The 19784-nt window shown below is 37.9% G+C and overlaps 1 protein-coding gene across 2 annotated transcripts in view; it reads right to left on the bottom strand.

The window, feature by feature from the left end:
- Positions 1-19422, bottom strand: part of dapk2b (death-associated protein kinase 2b) — a 34638-nt gene extending 15216 nt beyond the window's left edge. For both annotated transcript variants that reach the window (XM_065292074.1, XM_065292075.2), the window contains exons 1-3: positions 19282-19422; positions 18413-18595; positions 1653-1874 (exon numbers count right to left, since the gene is read on the bottom strand). In XM_065292074.1, the coding sequence (XP_065148146.1) occupies positions 1653-1874; positions 18413-18489 (299 nt within the window). In that variant the 5' untranslated portion in view covers positions 18490-18595; positions 19282-19422. The remainder of the gene's footprint in view (positions 1-1652; positions 1875-18412; positions 18596-19281) is intronic.
- Between the last annotated feature and the right edge of the window lie 362 nt (positions 19423-19784).

Below are 19784 nucleotides of genomic sequence, written 5' to 3'. Positions count from 1 at the left end.
GACCCCACGTGCTATCAGTTTATTAAGCATAATCGGCGTAAGACTGTGCATGTAAACGCACTCATTGATTCATAGGTACATCCCTAGTCAAAACACAATACTACAAAATCACATGCCTGTCAGTTGAAGTATACATTCAAATGTAAATGCAAAATATTCCAGGAACCATGAAGATTACTGTATCATCCATTCATGATGGCAACTGCACCAGTGCTATGAAAACAACAGAATGTAAATTTGGAAAAGCACCAAATTTTGCCATCATTTTTCCATCAAAACACAAATCGCTACATATGTACAATATAATATTTTACACATTACTACGATCTAATTACTAACCCATCACTGCTGTTCATCTCAGAATAAGACTAGTTAACTTCCTCTGAGACGGTTAACCACATGGGGCTTTTAAAAGCTGAGCAAAACACTTCTTTATCACTACCATCAAGACATTTTATCACAACTCTGCAGAAACGTCCCCAACACAAATAAACACTTTTGGAGAACGGCAGATTCTCAGTCAATACTTCCACACTACAGATTTAGATTTGTTTAGATTAATCTAGGCATTAGTTATATTAGGACATTTAAGTAGTTTTTACAAACATACCTTACAAAAATCATTACCGGTATTCATCTTGATATATTTTAAGATCTGTCAGTGCAAGCTGATTTTTAATTAGGACAATTCAAACAAGCATTTTAGTCTTGGACTAGACTTAAGCCCTGCCTGGGAATGCGCTCCTACATGTATGTTTTGTAAATTTTTGTCCATTTAAAAACAGCCACCGACAGTCAATGCCATTGAACTGCATTTTTAATTGGATTTAAGCCACAGTTACTTCTAATTAAGCTTTAATGCTCCAATGCACACATTATAAACCAGAGCTGGGCATCCCAGCACCTTCACAACCCTGACATTCACTGGGGTTTTCCCTGAGCTGCTCATTCAGAGATGGGCAAACACATGGGACTCCAGATCACAAGGCCTATCAAAAACAAATATGCACACATGCACAGGGATACAGTAGCGGGACTGAAAAATGACGTAATAGAACAGTCAACAAACGCAGGCATGGACAGTGATGTATTGAATTTGATATCGCTTCTTTATGTAACTGGGTTCAGTCCACACTGTTATGTATCTCTTGATGGTAACTTTCAATGGCAGGGGACTATTTTCAGGCACTGCGTAATATCATTGTGCTTGCTGCAGCCATGTTACGGCAGCAAATTCCTTGATTATTACGGCAGAATGAGAGTATTTCCTAGCCATATTGGCCCTGGAAAATCGCAACTTTTAATTTTCAGTCGGTCTTAGTACACGATGTTATTACAGAAGAGTCAAGTTTTAAATAGGAAAAATATCGAAACTCTTTTGTTATTATTGAGCACGATGCTAAATGGTCCAATCAGAATCAATGGATTGTGCTAAGCTATGCTAAAAGTGTTAGCGCCAGATCCGGAGATCAGCTGAATGGATTCCACAAAGATAAAAATCAAATGTTTAACTCTAGGAGAGCTGATAAATGAGCATATTTTCCAAAAAAGTGGAGTGTCGCTTTAATAAGGTACAGTATGTAGTGAGTACAGCTGTGTTTGAGCGAATAATTGCAGTTCATCACAGACGTAGGAGGAACTGTATCACTCACAGCTCAAGGATGAGCACTACGTCAGTGCGGTTCTCGTAAACGTCATGTAATGAGATGATGTTGGGGTGTTGCAGTTCCTGAAGGATGTCCACCTCCCTCTCGATCTCCTCTCGCCGTACGCCCCTCCGGCTCACCCGATTCAGCCGCTTCTTTATGAACTTTGCAGCGTACTCCACACCTGTGCTTTTCTCCTTACAGCGTTTCACGATAGCGAATTGTCCACTGAGAGAGAGAGAGAGAGAAAGAGAGAACTGTCAATTTTATTTTAAATGATTGTTAAGACTTGATCACATTGTAGCTCTGAGGTACTAACATGAATTGCAAAAGTGTACTTTTTGAAAGGGTACCGCCCCAGTGTCAACAAGAGACAGCTTTTCGCACAGTGTAGCCCTCTTTAAACACCACAGAAAGCACATGACCCCCCTTCATTTGAGGTGTAACTGTGCAACATCCTTTCTTAAGTGCAATCTACAAGAAAACCATTTTTTTCACACATAAAGCATTTTCACACACTAAGTCTCTGTGCATGGGGTTCCAGTTTCACTAGACAATCATTATGGATTGGACTTTCAATGCTATAGCAGGGCTCAACGCAAATCATTTTTTTTATACTGGCCCAGAGGTTTTCACTGGAAATTTAGAATGGCCCCACCAAAATAAAAAATTCAGTGTCACATATTTAAAATAATAATTCAAAAGTCAAATATAATTATATACATATAATTTTTTTATAATTTGGCAATTTTAAATGTAAACTCCAATTCTGAAATTTCACAATACTCTCATCATCAGGGTCAATAGTTTCAGGGATTTAAGTAATAACTACGTACAGAATTGGAAAACTCATATCAAAGGAATCTTGTTGTAAGTAGGGATGCACCGATACCGATACTGGTATCGGGTATCGGCCTCGATACCACATTTTCTAAAGTACTCGTACTCGTTAAAAGTCCCCCGATACCTGGAATCAATACTACGGTTTGAGAAATGTCTATGTTTGAGCGGCGTGTAAAGGGTTAATGCCTCTTGTGCCTCTTGTCCAAAGAGCCAGAGTTTACAACAAACTGGAAAACTAGTCCTTTGTTTTTTTTGTGAAATTATATGACTAAAGCTCTTACCTGTAAATTTAAATCATGTTTTTTAATTAAGTACTCGGTATCGGTATCGGCAAGTACTGAAATGCAAGTACTCGTACTCATATTCCAAAAAAGTGGTATCGGTGCATCCCTAGTTGTAAGGAAGATAACAAAACAATATTAATAAAACAGTGTTATTAATATGGTGTGTTGATATGTCTCTCGATGCGCTTAAAGGAAAACACCAAAAATTTTCAATATTTTACTATGTTCTTACCTCAACTTAGACAAATTAATACAAACCTATCTTCAATGCGTGCACTTATTCTTTGTACAGCGTGTCGTGAATGTGTTAGCATTTAGCCTAGCCCCATTCATTCCTTAGGATCCAAACAGGGATGCATTAAGAAGCCACCAAACACTTCCATGTTTTTCCTATTTAAAGACTGTTACATGAGTAGTTACAGAGTAAGTATGGTGGCTCAAAGCAAAACGTGGGGATTTTTTAAGCGGATAAAAAATGAGAACTATATTGTATAGCGGAAGAGCACTCAGCGCGCAGTAACATCATCACTCCCGAGTACTCCCCCTCTCGCTCAAACTTCCGTCAATATTTCTGCGCCCAAGGTCAAAGTGCTGCAGACTAAAGCCGCCTTCAAACTGCACACGACATACGGAAACGACAGTCGGAGTTCTCCCCCTAGTGGCAGTCGTAATGAAGTTTCAGTTTAATCGTATATGGGAGAGGCTTCATTCTAATATATTTACCATGGTGGAATAAATAATGAATGAAACAATAAACAGCTATGCATATATGACAAAGATTGCCAATATTTTTTTGAGAGAACATATGAAGACAAGATTAAAATAATTACATACACAAATTAAATGAATAATGTATTTATTATCAGTAATCAAAAGTTTTTTTAAAGGATTTAAGTGTTACTAATAAAGTTAAACAAAAAGGATTAATAATTTTTACCTCACAAACAGTTTATGATTGGAATACAATGAAATACATAACTTCCGGTCGGCATATCGCATGCGGTTTAGTCGCGCAAGTTCAAATTTTTTAACGGATCCAACGCTCAAAACGGATCCGATATTTACGCATCCGCAGATGGTCGGCACTTCACGCAGACCATTTGCGACTCTCCATAGAAAATGAATGACTTCCGGCTTACCGGCCGTTGTTTGTCGTGTGCAGTGTAAAGGCGGCTTCAGTGCTCTCCCGCCATACAATATAGTTCTCATTTTTATCCGCTTAAAAAAATCGCCACGTTTTACTTTGTGCCACCATACTAACTCGTGTAACTACTCATGTAACAAATAGGGAAAACATGGAAGTGTTTGGTGGCTTCTAAACTCATCCCTGTTTGGATCCTAAGGAATGAATGGGGCTAGGCTAACACATTCACGACGCGCTGTACAAAGATTAAGTGCACGCATTGATAAAAGATAGGGGTGTATTAATTCGTAAGTTGAGGTAAGAACATAGTAAAATATTGAAAAACGGTGGTGTTTTCCTTTAAAATTCTCTTTATTCATACGTCTCGCCATCAAGTTCAGTGGACCAGATGAAGGGTTATCGGCAATCCTTTTAGACACCTTGCATGCTATGTGCTGTCTGCTTTTCTCATGAGCTTCAAGGTTTCGTTTACGGTAGTTTACGCTTTTTCCAACGAAAAAGGCTCCCGACTTGTCTGCTTTACCTGGAAACTGACGGCAAAATGTGCAAAACACAGCATCGTCATGTTTTACCCAAGTAAAGGTTTGCTTAAGATGTTAAATCATTTTCGTTTAGGCATAATTAGAGGGCACCGGCGCCATCTTAACATCTCTTTGCTCTACAAGCTGACGTAACACGCAACAGTGTCCACAACAACCAATAAGGTAGAAGAAACCTCAAGACATTGCTGAGAAGTTAATGTTCGCGACGCTTAAAATGTGTTTTGATGGTAACATTACATAAGAACACTTACAAACAAACAGCCACAGGCAGAAAATATATTTTAGTGACTGAGGGCAAAGCACTGGCCTGACTGACAATACTGCCCTTACGAAAACCAAAAAACCATGGTTACTGTAGTAAAACCATGGTAACCTCAAAATAACCGTGGTTATAGTTTCAAAAACCATAGTTAAACCATGGTTAGTGTAGTAAAACCATGGTTTTGCTCATAGTAATCAATACACAAAAAAACATCAATACACAAAAAAAACATACTACACTTTTATCACAATAAAACCATGGTTAATTTTCTTCAGGGTGATCTTAAAAAAACATCTTTCATGCTGACCCCGGGCCACCAGGCAGTCCTTTATGTTGAGCCCTTTTCAGTGTGTCTGCATGGGGATTCCCCCTTGCACTTCCTATAGAAACTCAAAACAAAACATTTCTCTTATAACTAAAGCCTAGGAGGAAATCCTGCCCCAGAGATGTGCGAGTCAAGGGTCACGATGTGGAGGAGAGAACAGGAATGCTTTTCTTCCTCATGCATACTTTCAACATTTCAAACAATATTTATCAACAGATAAGTCATATTTGAAGATCAAATAAACAATGCTTGGGAAACAAAACTGAGTATAACTGATATATAATGTGCAAATTATACATTGCATATTACGCCTTACGTGTTCAAGTGCATTTTGGAGCTGCTAAACAGTGCTGTATAAACAGCATCAACACCCACTGAGTATTTGTCAGCTTGGCAGAGCTGCTACATCTCATTTCACAAAGTGGTTAGCTAACAGTAAAGCTTATTTGCACCTATCCTAAGTCCTAAAGGTGGAATTATAAGTAAACTTGATCATAAATAATCCGTTTAGTGTTAGAAATCATTCATATAGTTAATTTGTCTGTTTACAGTAATGCATGCCTGACGCACATACAGTAGATAGACAATGCGAACATATTTAGGAAGTGTCTCTGAGTAAGAGCTATTTTCAACTTGTGTGTCTATGTCGATCAAGTCTGCAATGACGCAATGCTCAGGAAGAGAATCTGTATGTGAGCTGTATCTGGGTTTTATATGAGCTGTGTATGAAGCTGACACCATGCTTTATGATTGCAGCTGTACAGTATGACCAGGACATACCAACTGGACCATCTGTAACTTCACTGGTGCTTATGACAGATGGCACGTATCCGCACAGAGACAGAGACGAGCGGATACCAGGATGAGAGTCAAAAGAAGAGCTGATGTGTCCTCTGTGAAATGTGGAGAATGTTTAAAGAGGTTTTTGAGCATTCATCAGTATGTCAGGGTGAATAATGGACTGACTGTGTTTTAATGTTGGCACTCATTAAATATCTGTTGCAATGAAAAATGATTTATTGTTTATTTTATTGTTATTATTTTATTATAACCATGTCGTGAAAGTCCCTTTTGGGAAGTCTCACCACTAGGCGTTCATGTTTGCAACGCCTCCGTAAAAGTTATTTCAGTCATGCAAGACTAAAGTGCTATCTACTTGAAAAGAAAGATCTCTAAAATCATGTGCTAGAATCACAATTAAACAACATTTTCTGTCCAAAAATTACACTTGACACCCACTGTACCATAACTTGGTTCTTAAGCACAAATTGTGCTAAAAAGTAAATCTTTTCGATGCATACAGGTTGGCAAGCGCCTCACGGGACTTGTATAGAGCCCCTCCCTCAGAGAAGCATCAGTCTTTATGGATTCATGATTGGTTCTTCTTTTAACTGGAAGGCGGGGCTACAGTCACCAAAGCGGCCATATTGAGCATCGCATTCCCCTATTCATGGTAATAGGAGTGCCCAATCTTGTTATATCCAATGCCTTTAAATTCATTCAAACCCCCATTGACTTCCATTGATCTTCTGAATTTTTTTTAACCCCATAAAGGATAAGTCCATTTTCAAAAAAAAAAGATAGTTTACTCACCATCATCTCATCCAAAATGTTGATGTCTTTCTTTGTTCAGTTGAGAAGAAATTATGTTTCTTGAGGAAAACATTCCAGGATTTTTCTCATTTTAATGGACTTTAATGGACCCCAACACTTTTAATGCAGTTTAAAATTGCAGTTTCAAACGATCCCAAACGAGGGTCTTATGTAGCGAAACGATTGTCATTTTTGACAAGAAAAAAAATGCACTTTTAAACTACAACTTCTCATCTATCTCTGGTCCTGTGAAGCGCCAGCGCGACCTCACGTAATTGCGTAATGCCGTGGAAAGGTCACGTGTTGCATATATGAAACGCACATTTGCGGACCATTTTAAACAATAAACTGACACAAGGACATTAATAAGTATAATTTCACATACAACAAGGTCTTAACGGTCCTCTTTCTCCACACTTGTAAACACTGGGGCGTAGTTTCGCATACGTCATCCGTGACCTCTTAACGTGATGACGTATTGCGTTAGGTTGCGCTAGCGCGTCACAGGACTGGATAGCCTAAAGACAAGTTGTGGTTTAAAAGTGCATTTTTTTTTCTTGTCAAAAATGACAATCGTTTCGCTAGATAAGACCCTTATGCCTTGTTCGGGATCTTTTAGAGTCCTTTGAAACTGCAATTTTAAACTGGATTAAAACTGTTACATGTTGGAGTCCATTAAAGTCCATTAATGAGAAAAATCCTGAAATGTTTTCCTCAAAAAACATAATTTCTTCTCAACTGAACAAAGAAAGACATCAACATTTTGGATGACATGGTGGTGAGTACATTTTCTGGATTATCTTAAGTTTCAATGTACCGTGTGAAGAACACTGCATTATTTGACAGAAAACTTCACCAAATACAACAACTCAAAAACGAAAGGCTTAACATGTCACATATCTTTGGAAAGCTGAGATTCTTGTGATTCGAATGATGTAAACCCTTTTAAGATACAATCAACACAGCAGGTACAATTAGTATCCTTTTTAGGCGGGGTTTTTTTAAGACTTTTTCAGAAATGCTTTAAAAAAAAGTTGAGTTTGGTTTTTTTGTTACAATGAAATGTGGATGGTGACCACGTTTCTCAAGTTTCAAAATGATGCAAGGGTTATGAAAAAACTACACGTGACTCGTGCAGTATTTCAAGCGTCCTGATAGCATACGAACCAGTTTGGTGCAAGAAAATAAAATATATTTAACTTGAAATTTTTGACCTGTGAAAAGAAAGCCAACTTTTGAATGACATAAGAGTAAGTAAATAATGAAAAAAAATTTTTTTTTGGATACACGATTCCTTTAACTCTAAAGTGTTTTACTGATGTTTAATGGGTGAAGAATTTGACGTCTTTTGACGTCTATTTTGATGTCCATTATAAATTTACAGTTGTAAGTGTAAATTTACAGCACATAAAGTTCACATGTATTGATTCTTTAAAGTAGGCTACTTCTGTTTTCTTGTTCCTTTTAATTTGAGCTCGCAAGGGAAGTTTGTACAGATATGATGTAGCATAAAGTTGTGTTTGTCACCTGCCGTTCTCGTTTATGTGCTAAAGCTCCAGATGCAATGCGAGGACAGACAATGTGGATTACATACAGGGATAAGATAGATGATGATTACAGCCAGATATTTCCTGTGTTTCACACAAAGCCCCGCTGAGAGCTTCCACAAAGGCTGTGACTGACTGTCTGTACAATATATGTGTGTGTTATCAACACAGCCGGGCTAATTTTAGCTGCCACCCTATTCTTTTTCTTCTTCATTGGTAATGGGCAGTTACTGGGGTACTGTGGACCCACAAAGTGTGACCTGTGAAAGGGTCATACTGTCATAGTTTACAAAATCTGTCAAAAGCATGCAGGTGATATTTAACCCCAAAATAAAAAGCAAATATTCAAAATGTTTGCATAGTAACTATTGTTATGCACATTTACTTCACAAAGAAAAGTACAAAAGCTGTCACTGGGATGGTACGTGCCTATAGACCCTTTTACAGCCCACGTCACTGTGACGTCACCGCTCTAGCTGGAGGCAAAAAATAAGTAGGAACTCATAGCCGGCGCGCTAAAAGTTTGAGTTTTTGACTTTACAATGTCATCTCGTTGTGTTTTTGGCTGCCAGATTAGAAGGAACAGGACTTTTGGTTCAAAAATAAAGTTTTACCGGATCCCGGCAGACATTTCTTCACAGAAATCAAGAAGACAATTGTGGTTGAATGCAATACGGTGCACAGACTAGACGGAGACGATCATAAATAATACTCGTGTTTGCAGTGCACACTTCATATCAGGTAAAATAATCTATGCATATGTACTGTTGTGTTGGTTTTATCTAGTACAAATCAGCAAGTTTCTGTTTTATAGGTGAAAAGTCGCCAACCGCGCTATTGTTTAGCTTAAATGTTAAACAAACATACAGCGATAGATGTGTATGCCATCGTTTGAATAGTCTCTTAAAATAATCCACATTGCTAATCATAGTTAGCCCAGTGATAAGTTACATAAGACAGTAAGCCTAGACAAAATTACCCAAATCCACCTGAAAGTAATTCATATGTTGTCTATGAAATATCTAAAACCTGGTTAAAATCGCAAGAGTTAATTTACAAAAATACCTGTCACGGTCCCGCAGAATCAGTGACTGTACATATTCGGACAGATCCGAAACTAATTCTGCATCCATGTTTAATAAATCCCTCCTAAAACATGCTCGTTTAAGCGTGTCAACATAGCCTCTGCGGCTCTTTCTGCCTCCAGCTAAGCCCCGCCCACACAAATACGTCACAATGTTTACCAACTGTAAAAGGGTCTATTGGGTGGATATTAGTACCTCAAAAGTACATATTGGCACCTCAAATGTACATATCTGTACCTAAATGGTACATATTAGGACCTTTTTAAATGAGACATATTATGAAAATCTGACCTTTACTATGTTTAAGTGCTATAATTTATCAACTTAGTTTTGGTAAACCATTCTCTGCAAGCATGTGAAAAAATAGGTAATTGACATTTGGCTCCCCGTGTGATGTCAGAAGGGGAAAATACCACGTAGGGCTGGGCAGTATGAGGGTATATTCCGTTACCGTGAAATAAAATCAAGACGTATCAGATTATTCCATCCCGTCTATAACGCGGAATGTAAATAAGTGGGTGTGGCTAACTCTGCATTCCCCCATGTTAGACTGAGTGTGACGGAAAAACATGTAAATAACAACCTGATCTCACGAATTTCCGTGGGATAGTCACAGAATATTTTGCAAATTTTTCCGTGGCATTCTCACGAATCTCCGCATTTTTCCGTGGCCCTACCACGGACTTTCTTTTCCGTGGCATTCTCACGGATTGGTTGCTCAACTGTTTTGTCCTATTTTCTTACCATTGTTGCTTCAGTTTAGGGTTAGTTTTACATAAAATGACATCCTTACCCAAACCCAACTCTAACCCCAATGCCAGGCGACAATTGTTTAAAGTTTAGAAAATATAAAAGAATAAATCAGAAAAAATAGTATAAACCAATACTTAAAGTGACATACTAACGCAAACACCAAATCTAACCCTAAACCGAAGCGACAATGGTTTGAAAATAGAAAAAAAGCTGTTGAGTAACCAATCCGTGAGAATGCCTTGGGAAAAAAAGTCTGTTGTAGGGCCACAGAAAATTTTTGCTAAGGACTTCACTTGGACAACTTTAAAGGCGATTTTCTAAATATTTAGATTTTTTGCACCCTCAGATTTTCGAAAAAAAAAAATGTTGTATATCCGCCAAATATAATCCTAAAATACCATATAACTTTTAGATGATGTATAAATCTAAATAAAAATGACTTATTTTGTTGTCCAGGGTCAGAAATTATCTTTTCATTAAACAGTGAAATGTGACGTTTTCCTCAATGTCCCACATTCACTCACAAACCAATATCTTTATTTCTTTTTCCACCAGACAGTGATAATCCATTTTTGGATTTCTGTGGGGAAACTTGGCCTCAAGGCCAAAAGCCGTTATCTACACCTTTCTGTTTATTTAATTGAAAACCACAGACATAATAAAGACTAAGAGCTGTGACCGCTCGGTCAAAGAACATGGATTTGAGAAAAACAATGTTTTTTGGGCAGATGCTCAGTTTTCTGTCCACATAACAAAATCAGGAAAGTAATCACTTTAGAGTTTGTACCAAACAGAACTGAATAAGTTTGATTGCTAAATCAAGAGGCACCATTGGCCATATCAATAAAAATGTTCCTAACAACCAACAACACAGAAGACATCGTGCTACAGATATCAGGATGGCAAATACTAAAAGGTCCCCACCTGGAAAAAAGGGGTGGAGCAGATAAGATAAACACAAACACATGCACGGCACAGGCTTAGGAAATCAAAACAGTCAGGGCTGGAATGTTTAGCCGCAGGGGTGGCCGTGTCTATTCTTGAGCCCGGAGGACACAAATCGAGATGATCAAAACAACTCAGCGTCTCATGTTCTTCCCATTTATCACATTAGTGGGAATTTCACCTCTGGAGACCTCAGTAATGTCAATGCTGCCTTCTCAACTTTCAATTGGCAACAGAAGCTAATGTGACGGGAATCAATTATTTAGCTGTTTATCGTTCCATATTTGTGTCATCGTGTTATTTGCAGCATATACTGCAGAAAGGTTTGCGTTTGTCTAAAAGTTTTAACATATTTTGTTTAAATGTTAAACATGTGTAATGATGACACATCTGTTTTTATTTTAGTGTCTAATTTGATTTGTGCACATCATTTAAATCTGAAAAGGGTCAAAGTGTCATTTTTACAATTAATAATAAAAACATGTAGTGTTGCAGTTTCCCGCCAATTGGTAAGTATCCCCATTTGCTCGCCAAAGTAAATTTTTACTCAAATTTGGCACTTACTCTGAATTCACTTTGGACACTGCTCATAAGACATCAGTGTTTTCGCAAAAATATATTAACATTCAAAAAGCCAGGGGAAAGAAGCTGGCGTGGTTTGCTTTAATGCATCATTAGACGGTTTGTTGGAGGTTCGATTAGTAGGAAAGCTAAGGAATTCAAAAGGAGGCGTGCCGCAAGTCTTTGCTCTAAGCCCGCTTGTGTTTTAGATAACTGGAGGTCTCAGTGGACTCTCCACTCCCAACAGCTGTAGGTTATTAGCCGGAGGGTCTTGCCGGTTATGCGGCTGACTCAGTGGCGCCAGCCCAAATATTCAAATGCATGTCCAGGACACTGGTCTGAGGGGACACCATGACATTGAGTTTTATGGTGCGTATGTGTTTGTGCATATGAAAACGAGTGACCTTAACTGATAACAAAATGCAACAGATGTTAATATATTCTTTATCAGGGAAAGATTATCGAGTTTAGTTGTTCTTATACCATCGCAAAGTGCATATTTATGTAACATCTAAAGAAACAATAAACCTTTCCCCACAGAATTAACTAACAACAGCTATCTTTACACAAATTCATGCTCCTCCGTTTAAAACAGCACTTAAAGCTGTTATATTTTAAAAATAGTCACATAACTTTCCACTAATAAAATTCATTTTGCCTTCCTTCTGACGTCTGAAATATATAGTGCATCACATGTTTTAAATTAAATCCAAAGGTCTTTGAGATTTACCTTCTACCTCAAATGTACATTTCAGTACCAAATGTATACATTTCTGTACCTAAAACTGATGAACTGATGCTTACTTCAGCAGTTATTATATGGTGTATTTTACCATGGCTACAGTGCTGTATCGACCAATCAGCATCCACGGACAGAACTATCCATTTTACATGAACAATAAAACATTTTTGTATTACAGATGGCATTTTTTACAGGCGCTGTATACTGCCAGCCCATTCCTCTTAAACTCCAAACAATCTCATCCTCCCACAGACACTTCAATAAAGCATAACAGCTTTCTCGTCTCCTTTATTTCACAGCTGACACATGCTTCCTTTTTAACACTTTGGACAGATGATTTTTGTAAAGAAAACATTACCAGAATTTTAATCGAAAGCACGCATCATTATGACGGATGGTGGGATGCAAGAATGCAAGGAATGCGTGTCGCGGATGTTTTGACAAATCTCCCTCCGATTCCTTCTCTAAAAATAAAAATGTTTAGTTGTCTCTTGTTTACCTACACTAAAAATGAAAATAATCATGCTGGTGACTATGATGAGTTATCTAAAAATAGCGACATTTACCCAGATACCCCCTAGATTACAACTGTGGGACAGCTCAATGCGGGCATCAACCCACATACTGTATGTGATCCTGTCCTTAAAAAAGAACATTTTGTCCTGTTTCGACTTAAAATCATCCTACATAATGTAACGAACATAGATATCTGTATATTTCTAAAACAAAGTCATGTTAAAGATTGAATTTGATATGAAGTCAATGAATGAAATCAAACTTTGATGCTCCTAATCTCAAAATTAGATTATGAGACTTTAGCCTGGATTTCACATATACAGGATCACATATTTTCTGTCTAAAGCTTCGGATCCAAACCATAAATCAAACCTTTTTAGTGAAAACTGAATTGAATCCTCTAATTCTCAAAGATGGCTGAGCCCAGGTACACAATGATACGAGTTTTTGTTTCAAATTAAATGCACCTTCAGCAAGTAAAACAGAAGGTGTGTAAGTATAATTTATGTTAAGTACTGTGTGCTCATGTGTTGCTTACTGTATTAGTCACTCACAGCGGTGTTTACTGTATGACTCACAAAGATACTTTGACTGCTAGAAGAGTTTGACGTCGTGAGATACTTTCTAAGTATATCAACAAAGCTGTTGCTTAAATGATCTGGACAAATGTTTTATAGGTGTGCCCCCCTTACCCCCATGCCCAATGTGTTGGTCAGACTATAGGGGGCATTATTGAGCCCTTTATGTCATAGGGCCTGGGATAGCATTCTGTATTACCTTCCCTGACAACAACCCTGAATATAGTATGAGTATATGATGACCACTGAGATTATGACTGACCACCCAAAAAAATATAGCCAATTGCACATACCATACCGCATCCACAAACCTATAGCTGTGGGTTTGAATCTAAATGTATAGCTTGCACCGTACAATGCTTTGGATAAAACCATCATTCAAATGCATAATGAAAATATGATATTATTTACCAGTAATTCTTTTAATGAAGGGAATGCATTCGTATTAAAAAACGCTAGCTATCATAAACACAGATCTTTCAAAACAGACTAACCAAACAATGCTTTCGAATTCTCTCGTGTTGATTGGCTTTCTTCACTTCCTCTTATTGCCTAACATCAGTCAAAACAGAGAGTCAGAGTAGTTTTTATGGTTCATAAACATGTTTGACATGTACAATAATAAATCATTCCATCGATACATCCATGACCTCAATAGAAGATGTTTAATATGCTATAAACTGCGTGCTTTAACCAAATACAGATTTAGAGAGTTTGAAAAACATAGTTAGGCAATGTTAAATGTCTTGCTTTGTACTGTGCATAGATACATAAGGGCTCTAACTGTTCAGTTCAGTTCATCTTTATTAATTTCTCGGGACAATATGGTTACAGCATACAAGCACATTCCCTTACAAGACAACTGTCGACTAACAAACCAGCTAAAACCGGTAGCTTTCTTTCTTTATAGCACATTTTTACACAACTTGCTTTAAATGGCAAGTTGCATCACAGTAAACGTCAATCTTATACAACATTTGCATCATTCGCTTTCAAAGCGAATGTGCCTAACAACCTTTACAGTTAACTTTGCTATACAAATGTCTGATTTACATTGCATGTATATCAAAAGAGACAAATATGGCAAACTTGTACGCAGTCACCGTCCTTCCATTATGAAGTTAGTTAAGCCCATAAGCAAATAAAGCCCACCCCTAAGGAACAAAATGCTTGTGCAATAGGGTCTCATTTGTCCCACATCATCAATCTATAAAGCAGGTGATTCATGCAGTGGTAACAAGCCCCCTCACACCCACATGGAAGAGTTTGTAAGGGGGGTTTCTCTTTAGTTTCGAACATCCCTTCTCAATTTTAGCTTGGTTCTCTTCGGCACTTCTAAAAGAAACGTCTGTAGCTCTAAACTTGGTACTGATCATAACACCTAGCTGTGTGAAACCACACACAAGCTATTTCCTCTTTCTTAAAAGAGGTACGTGTTTGCGTGCACTAGTATTTCCACCTCGGATGTGTCTGACCCTCTGTGAAATGTGTCTGTGGTTGCTGGAGGCGTAATTTTGAAATTAGAAAAAACAAAACATCGTCAAAGATGACAATTTTCTTTTACTGAAATTATAAGGAAAAGTAATATCAGGCTTTATCAGTGTCATAAAGACACAATTTATATTAACACAACTGCAGAAATAGCTATTCATGCAGACTGTACAAAGCGTGGTGTTTAAGTTAAGGAAAGGGTCATCGCATTAATGCTGATAATTAGAGTTCAGGGATTGTTTAATTTTCTAATAATACCATAAGTACAAAACGTAAGATCTTTGCACACTGAAGTCAGACATTTTTATTTGCATTTTTTTTGTATTCAGAAGTCATCACACTAGACTTTGAACATGCAAATATTTTTCGACGTATTTCTGCGAATATGGGCAGGGAGGGCTACGTCAATTACATTTTTTTGCTTCGTCCATCTTTGCTTTCAGTAGATGGAGAAAATTCATGACGCGACGTACCGGTTTTCTACTGGTCACATATCTTCACAAATATGAATTCGCAAGTCAGAGTTCAACAGACTTGAACTTTGGTACACAGCAAAATGCTAAATATCTTCGCACAAGTTTCGCATGCGTATAAATGAAAGTCAATGGAATAAAAAGTGTAGTGTGATCGCCCCTTTCGTCATCCTAAAAATTTGTCATGCAAAATTGCACACTAAAGGGCTCGTTATAGTTGTGCGTAGGTCCTACGTCGTAGTCGCGACGGCGTAGGTTCCGCGTCGGTTTTCATTTATACTTTTGCGTCGTCGTCGACTTGCAAACACATGCGCAGACCGCTGGTAGGCAGTATCCACGTGTGTAACCACAGTAGCAGCGCGACCGTCAGAGAAGAAGAAGTTTGGCAAGTTAACCCACAAACGAAGAAGAAACAGCAACTTGTTGAGTATGATTTGAGAAGACCAGCAATGATGGAAGTAAATAAACAGTGGCTTTTGTTGCAATTTGAGTTAAATCACTCTTCATCTTGGCTCATCTTTGTTTTCACCGTCGCAAACGGAAATACCTATGACGCAGTTTTTTTTTACCTGACAGGAGGGGTTCTGGTGGACCAATTACAGCACTTGCGGTCCGCTTAGAACTGACGCGCCGTTAAAAATTTTGCGAGGTGCACGTCAGGCTATGCAGAGCTACGCACAGGCTACAGATAGCCGTAGAATTTACGCACGACTATAAATCGGGCTTAAGTCTGATGCATGCAAATCAATCTCTTGCAGAAAAAACAATCGCAATACAAAACAAAACTTTGTAACAAATCTTTATAACGTTAGCACTGTTCTCTACGAATGGACGAATGAAATAGCAACAAGCTATTGTTTAGCTAACTTGACCACAAGACTATCATTTTTTGCATAATCTTTTCTGTTTTGGAATCAGTAACTACTATTTTGCTTTCCAAGGGCTTGTAACCCGAAGGTCATCGGTTTAAAGACCACCTAAAAACAACGTTATTTTGTGTATTTGGTATAATACAATGTGTTTGTGTGGTTTATGGTTAAAAAAACACATTATTTTTTAAAAGATTTCAAAAGCGCTAAGCCAGCTAATCTGTTTGTTGTGAATGGTCTGAATACCTCTGCATCAGCCAGAAATGTGGCGCTAATTACCATGTTTGAAAGATTCGCGCACAATGCAATGCTAACAGGAGTTAACTTACAGGCTGTGAGGCCGAAGCGGAAGGAATTATGATAATATCGATCTTGTCTACATCACCAATCCCAGGAAGTAAACTGTTGCCCACAATCCGTGTGTTTGTTGTCGTCCAAGAAAAGAGATTTACGTCAGAGACGATAACTCGTGTCATTGTTTACTTTGGGGTTTGTACCTTTTACATATCGTTAACATGTACTAATACACACTTACACACCAAAGGAAATGTAAAAACGTGAATCGGACCATAGGTGTTCTTTAAGTTTACAGCCCAACTCCAAGGAACAGATTGCAATGGGTTAAATACACAGATATGGGCTCCCATACTTGACAAATCATGTCACTTTCAATCTGTCTTTATATTCCACAATTTATTTGTCATACAGTGCTTTGTGCTGCGAAAAAACGTGGATCAACTTGTCAGACGCTATTTTGGGTTTTTGACGTTAATTGTATGATGGCTCTAAATAGTCAAAACACCTCTCAAAATGCCCGGATTCAAACAAGCATAAAATTAAACCTGATGATCTAAATCATTTTATGACGGACTAACTGTGCGATTGACACAACGTGAGGTCGTATTTATTTTATAACGTGTGAAAATTGTGGACTCTGTGTGCAAACTCCATTACAGTCCAGCACCCACACCATATGAATGACACCTTAAACTTTACGGATTCTTAAGGAAATGTGCACCTCATTGATGATTGGATTTGATTTTCACATGGGAGATAATAAAACAGTGAGGTCAACCTTGGTCAGGTATCTTATCTAATCCAGGGTGTGTCATAGAAACCTGTATCTGCTATTGAGCGGGACACAAAGCCAGCCAGGCAGATGGCTGAGCCTGTTACATATTCCGAACAATAACCAACATCTGTTCAGTTCTTCAGCCAGGAGGCTTCCGTGACAAAAGGGAACGACCTCTCCGAATCAGAGGAAGACGCCTTTCCGAATTGACCTAAGAACATCTTTCTAAGGGATATTAAAAACCGATGACGGATTAATGCCGAAGGGTGACTTTCACCTGCGACCCGTAACCAGGGGCAGAGAAACGGGAGTCACCTGGGCGTAAGGCTACACCTTTCCTGAATGTGCACATGCAGTTTAAAGCTTCCTTTTCGGATAGATTTGTAACTTCCTCCTGCTCAAAAGGTCCAGACAAAGTGATTATGACAGATTTTTGTGTTCATGTCATAATAAATGCAAGGCTCGCCTGTTGGGACAGCTTTTACGGGGAGTGTGCTTTTTGAGAGCGAAACAAAACATTACTCAAGAATGAGAATGGGTGCCAATAGAAAGGGGTGGGGGGGCTTCATATTTTGTTTTATAAGCAGAGAGCCTTTTCAATATATTTAATGACTACTATGATAAACGGTGTGCCTGTCCTTTTAAACATTAGTATCATGAGGGTTGGTAAGAAAATAATGATGTTTTGAAATTCTTTGCAGATATTTTAAATATATTATATTTATAATTTACACACCCTCATGTTGTTACATACCTGTATGGGTTTCTATATCTGTTGAACACAAAATAAGATATTTTGATAATTGATGGTAAGCACTGACTTCCATTGTATTTGTTTTTCCTACTATGGAGGTCAATGGGTCCCATCAACTCTATGCGTACTATCACTTATCAAAATATCTTCTTTTTGTGTTGTTCATCATAAGAAATAAACTCATACAGGTTTAAAACAACATTATCAACATTAACTATCCAATTAACCAGTGATTTTACTAACAAAGTTACAACCTGTCATTTTGTTAATTCCACTCACGGCACTATTCATAGATAGCCTTTTCTGAACAAGCATATTTAAAAAAAGAAAAAACCTGGAATCAATTATAAGATATCCTGAGGCAACCCATCATACCGCGGTGCTTACCTTCCAAGGTCTTCTCCAATATCATAGAAATCCTCCACTCTTTGTTGCTTCAACACAGCCATTCCTAATGTCCTCATTGATGATGATTGTGTCAAACGACAGTAAGTCAAATGCGTCTTGCAGTGTCCCTCCCTCGTGAACCACGCAGGTCTGGGAAGGCTGTGTGTTTTTGAAGGAACAGCTCTGAAACAGGCAAAATCATAGACGATCACATCTTAAGCACATGTTTCAGCATGCTGCACCACATTCCTTCACTTCCAAAAAGCTGGATGCATGCATGCATGGCATATTCCTTGTTTAAGGTCAACGATGAAATCAGCAAGTAACTAACAGTTCTGACCCAAAATGCAATGTGACCGTGTGACATAACGTCCTTTGGCACATAGTAGAATGACGTGCATGCCAATAAACAAACAAACAATAAGCTTGTGTGCAGATCCAGAGGGTATAATGTGGGTTGCACAGAGTTAGAAAGAAAAGTGATCAAATGATGTCTTTAAAGAAAAATGTTTCACTGGAATTATAAAGTGAAGCTAATTATTCCATTAAAATTCCAAACATTCTCGTTAGAGATAAGATTCCATGTTAAGTTTTATTACTGCTATGACAGGACTGCTTTTGTGATAATACAACAGAGATATGCGGATAATATTATGATGTTATTATGTCTATGCTGTGATCACATGGTAACAGGTAATGCTTGTTATACTGAATTTCTAATGAAAAATGCGCTTCATGATAACCGTGAGAAATATTCACATGCCATATGTTCCTTTTCAATTGCCATTGAAACAAACAAAACAAACTTAACTGCAAAATAGAAGTCATTTTGAAAGTTTAGAGTAGTAACAAAACGCGAGGTTTCTTACCTTAATTGAGCAGTAACGCCTAAAGAAATGTATTCCACTGTAATTGAAACATATTTTTGTGTGAGCGTTCGCTCGCGCGAGTACTGTTCAGCTGAGTGCGAGCGCGTATGTTGTGGGTCTCGCGCTCACTCACACGCGCCACCTGTTGAGCGCCGAGCTGATGTTCGATTCACAAACGAATCGTTCATTTGAGCCGGTTCTTTTAAATTGATTCTATCTGTTCTTTTCGATGATTTTAATATGTTTAATGATTTGATGTCGAATCGTGGGGTTTGAAATATTAGAAAAAATCACGTGTTTCATGTTACCAATAATTAAGTTTATCATAAACATTTTTTTTTACTCAATTTGATAATTTTTAGTCTTGCAGCGATTATATAGCTGCCTGCTGGATACAGAAAAGTTTGCAGTTTAAATTGGTCCACAAATTATTCTTTGAAATAATGACTCGCTCGCGTACCTGTGGGAGTAAAACATAGGCTAATGCAAATTAAATCCAAAAT

This window comes from Paramisgurnus dabryanus, chromosome 23 (genome assembly GCF_030506205.2).
Source record: "Paramisgurnus dabryanus chromosome 23, PD_genome_1.1, whole genome shotgun sequence".
Classification (NCBI taxonomy): Eukaryota; Metazoa; Chordata; class Actinopteri; order Cypriniformes; family Cobitidae; genus Paramisgurnus; species Paramisgurnus dabryanus.
The sequence above is the reverse complement of the archived record's forward strand: the minus strand, read 5'-3'. Positions and strand labels throughout refer to the sequence as shown.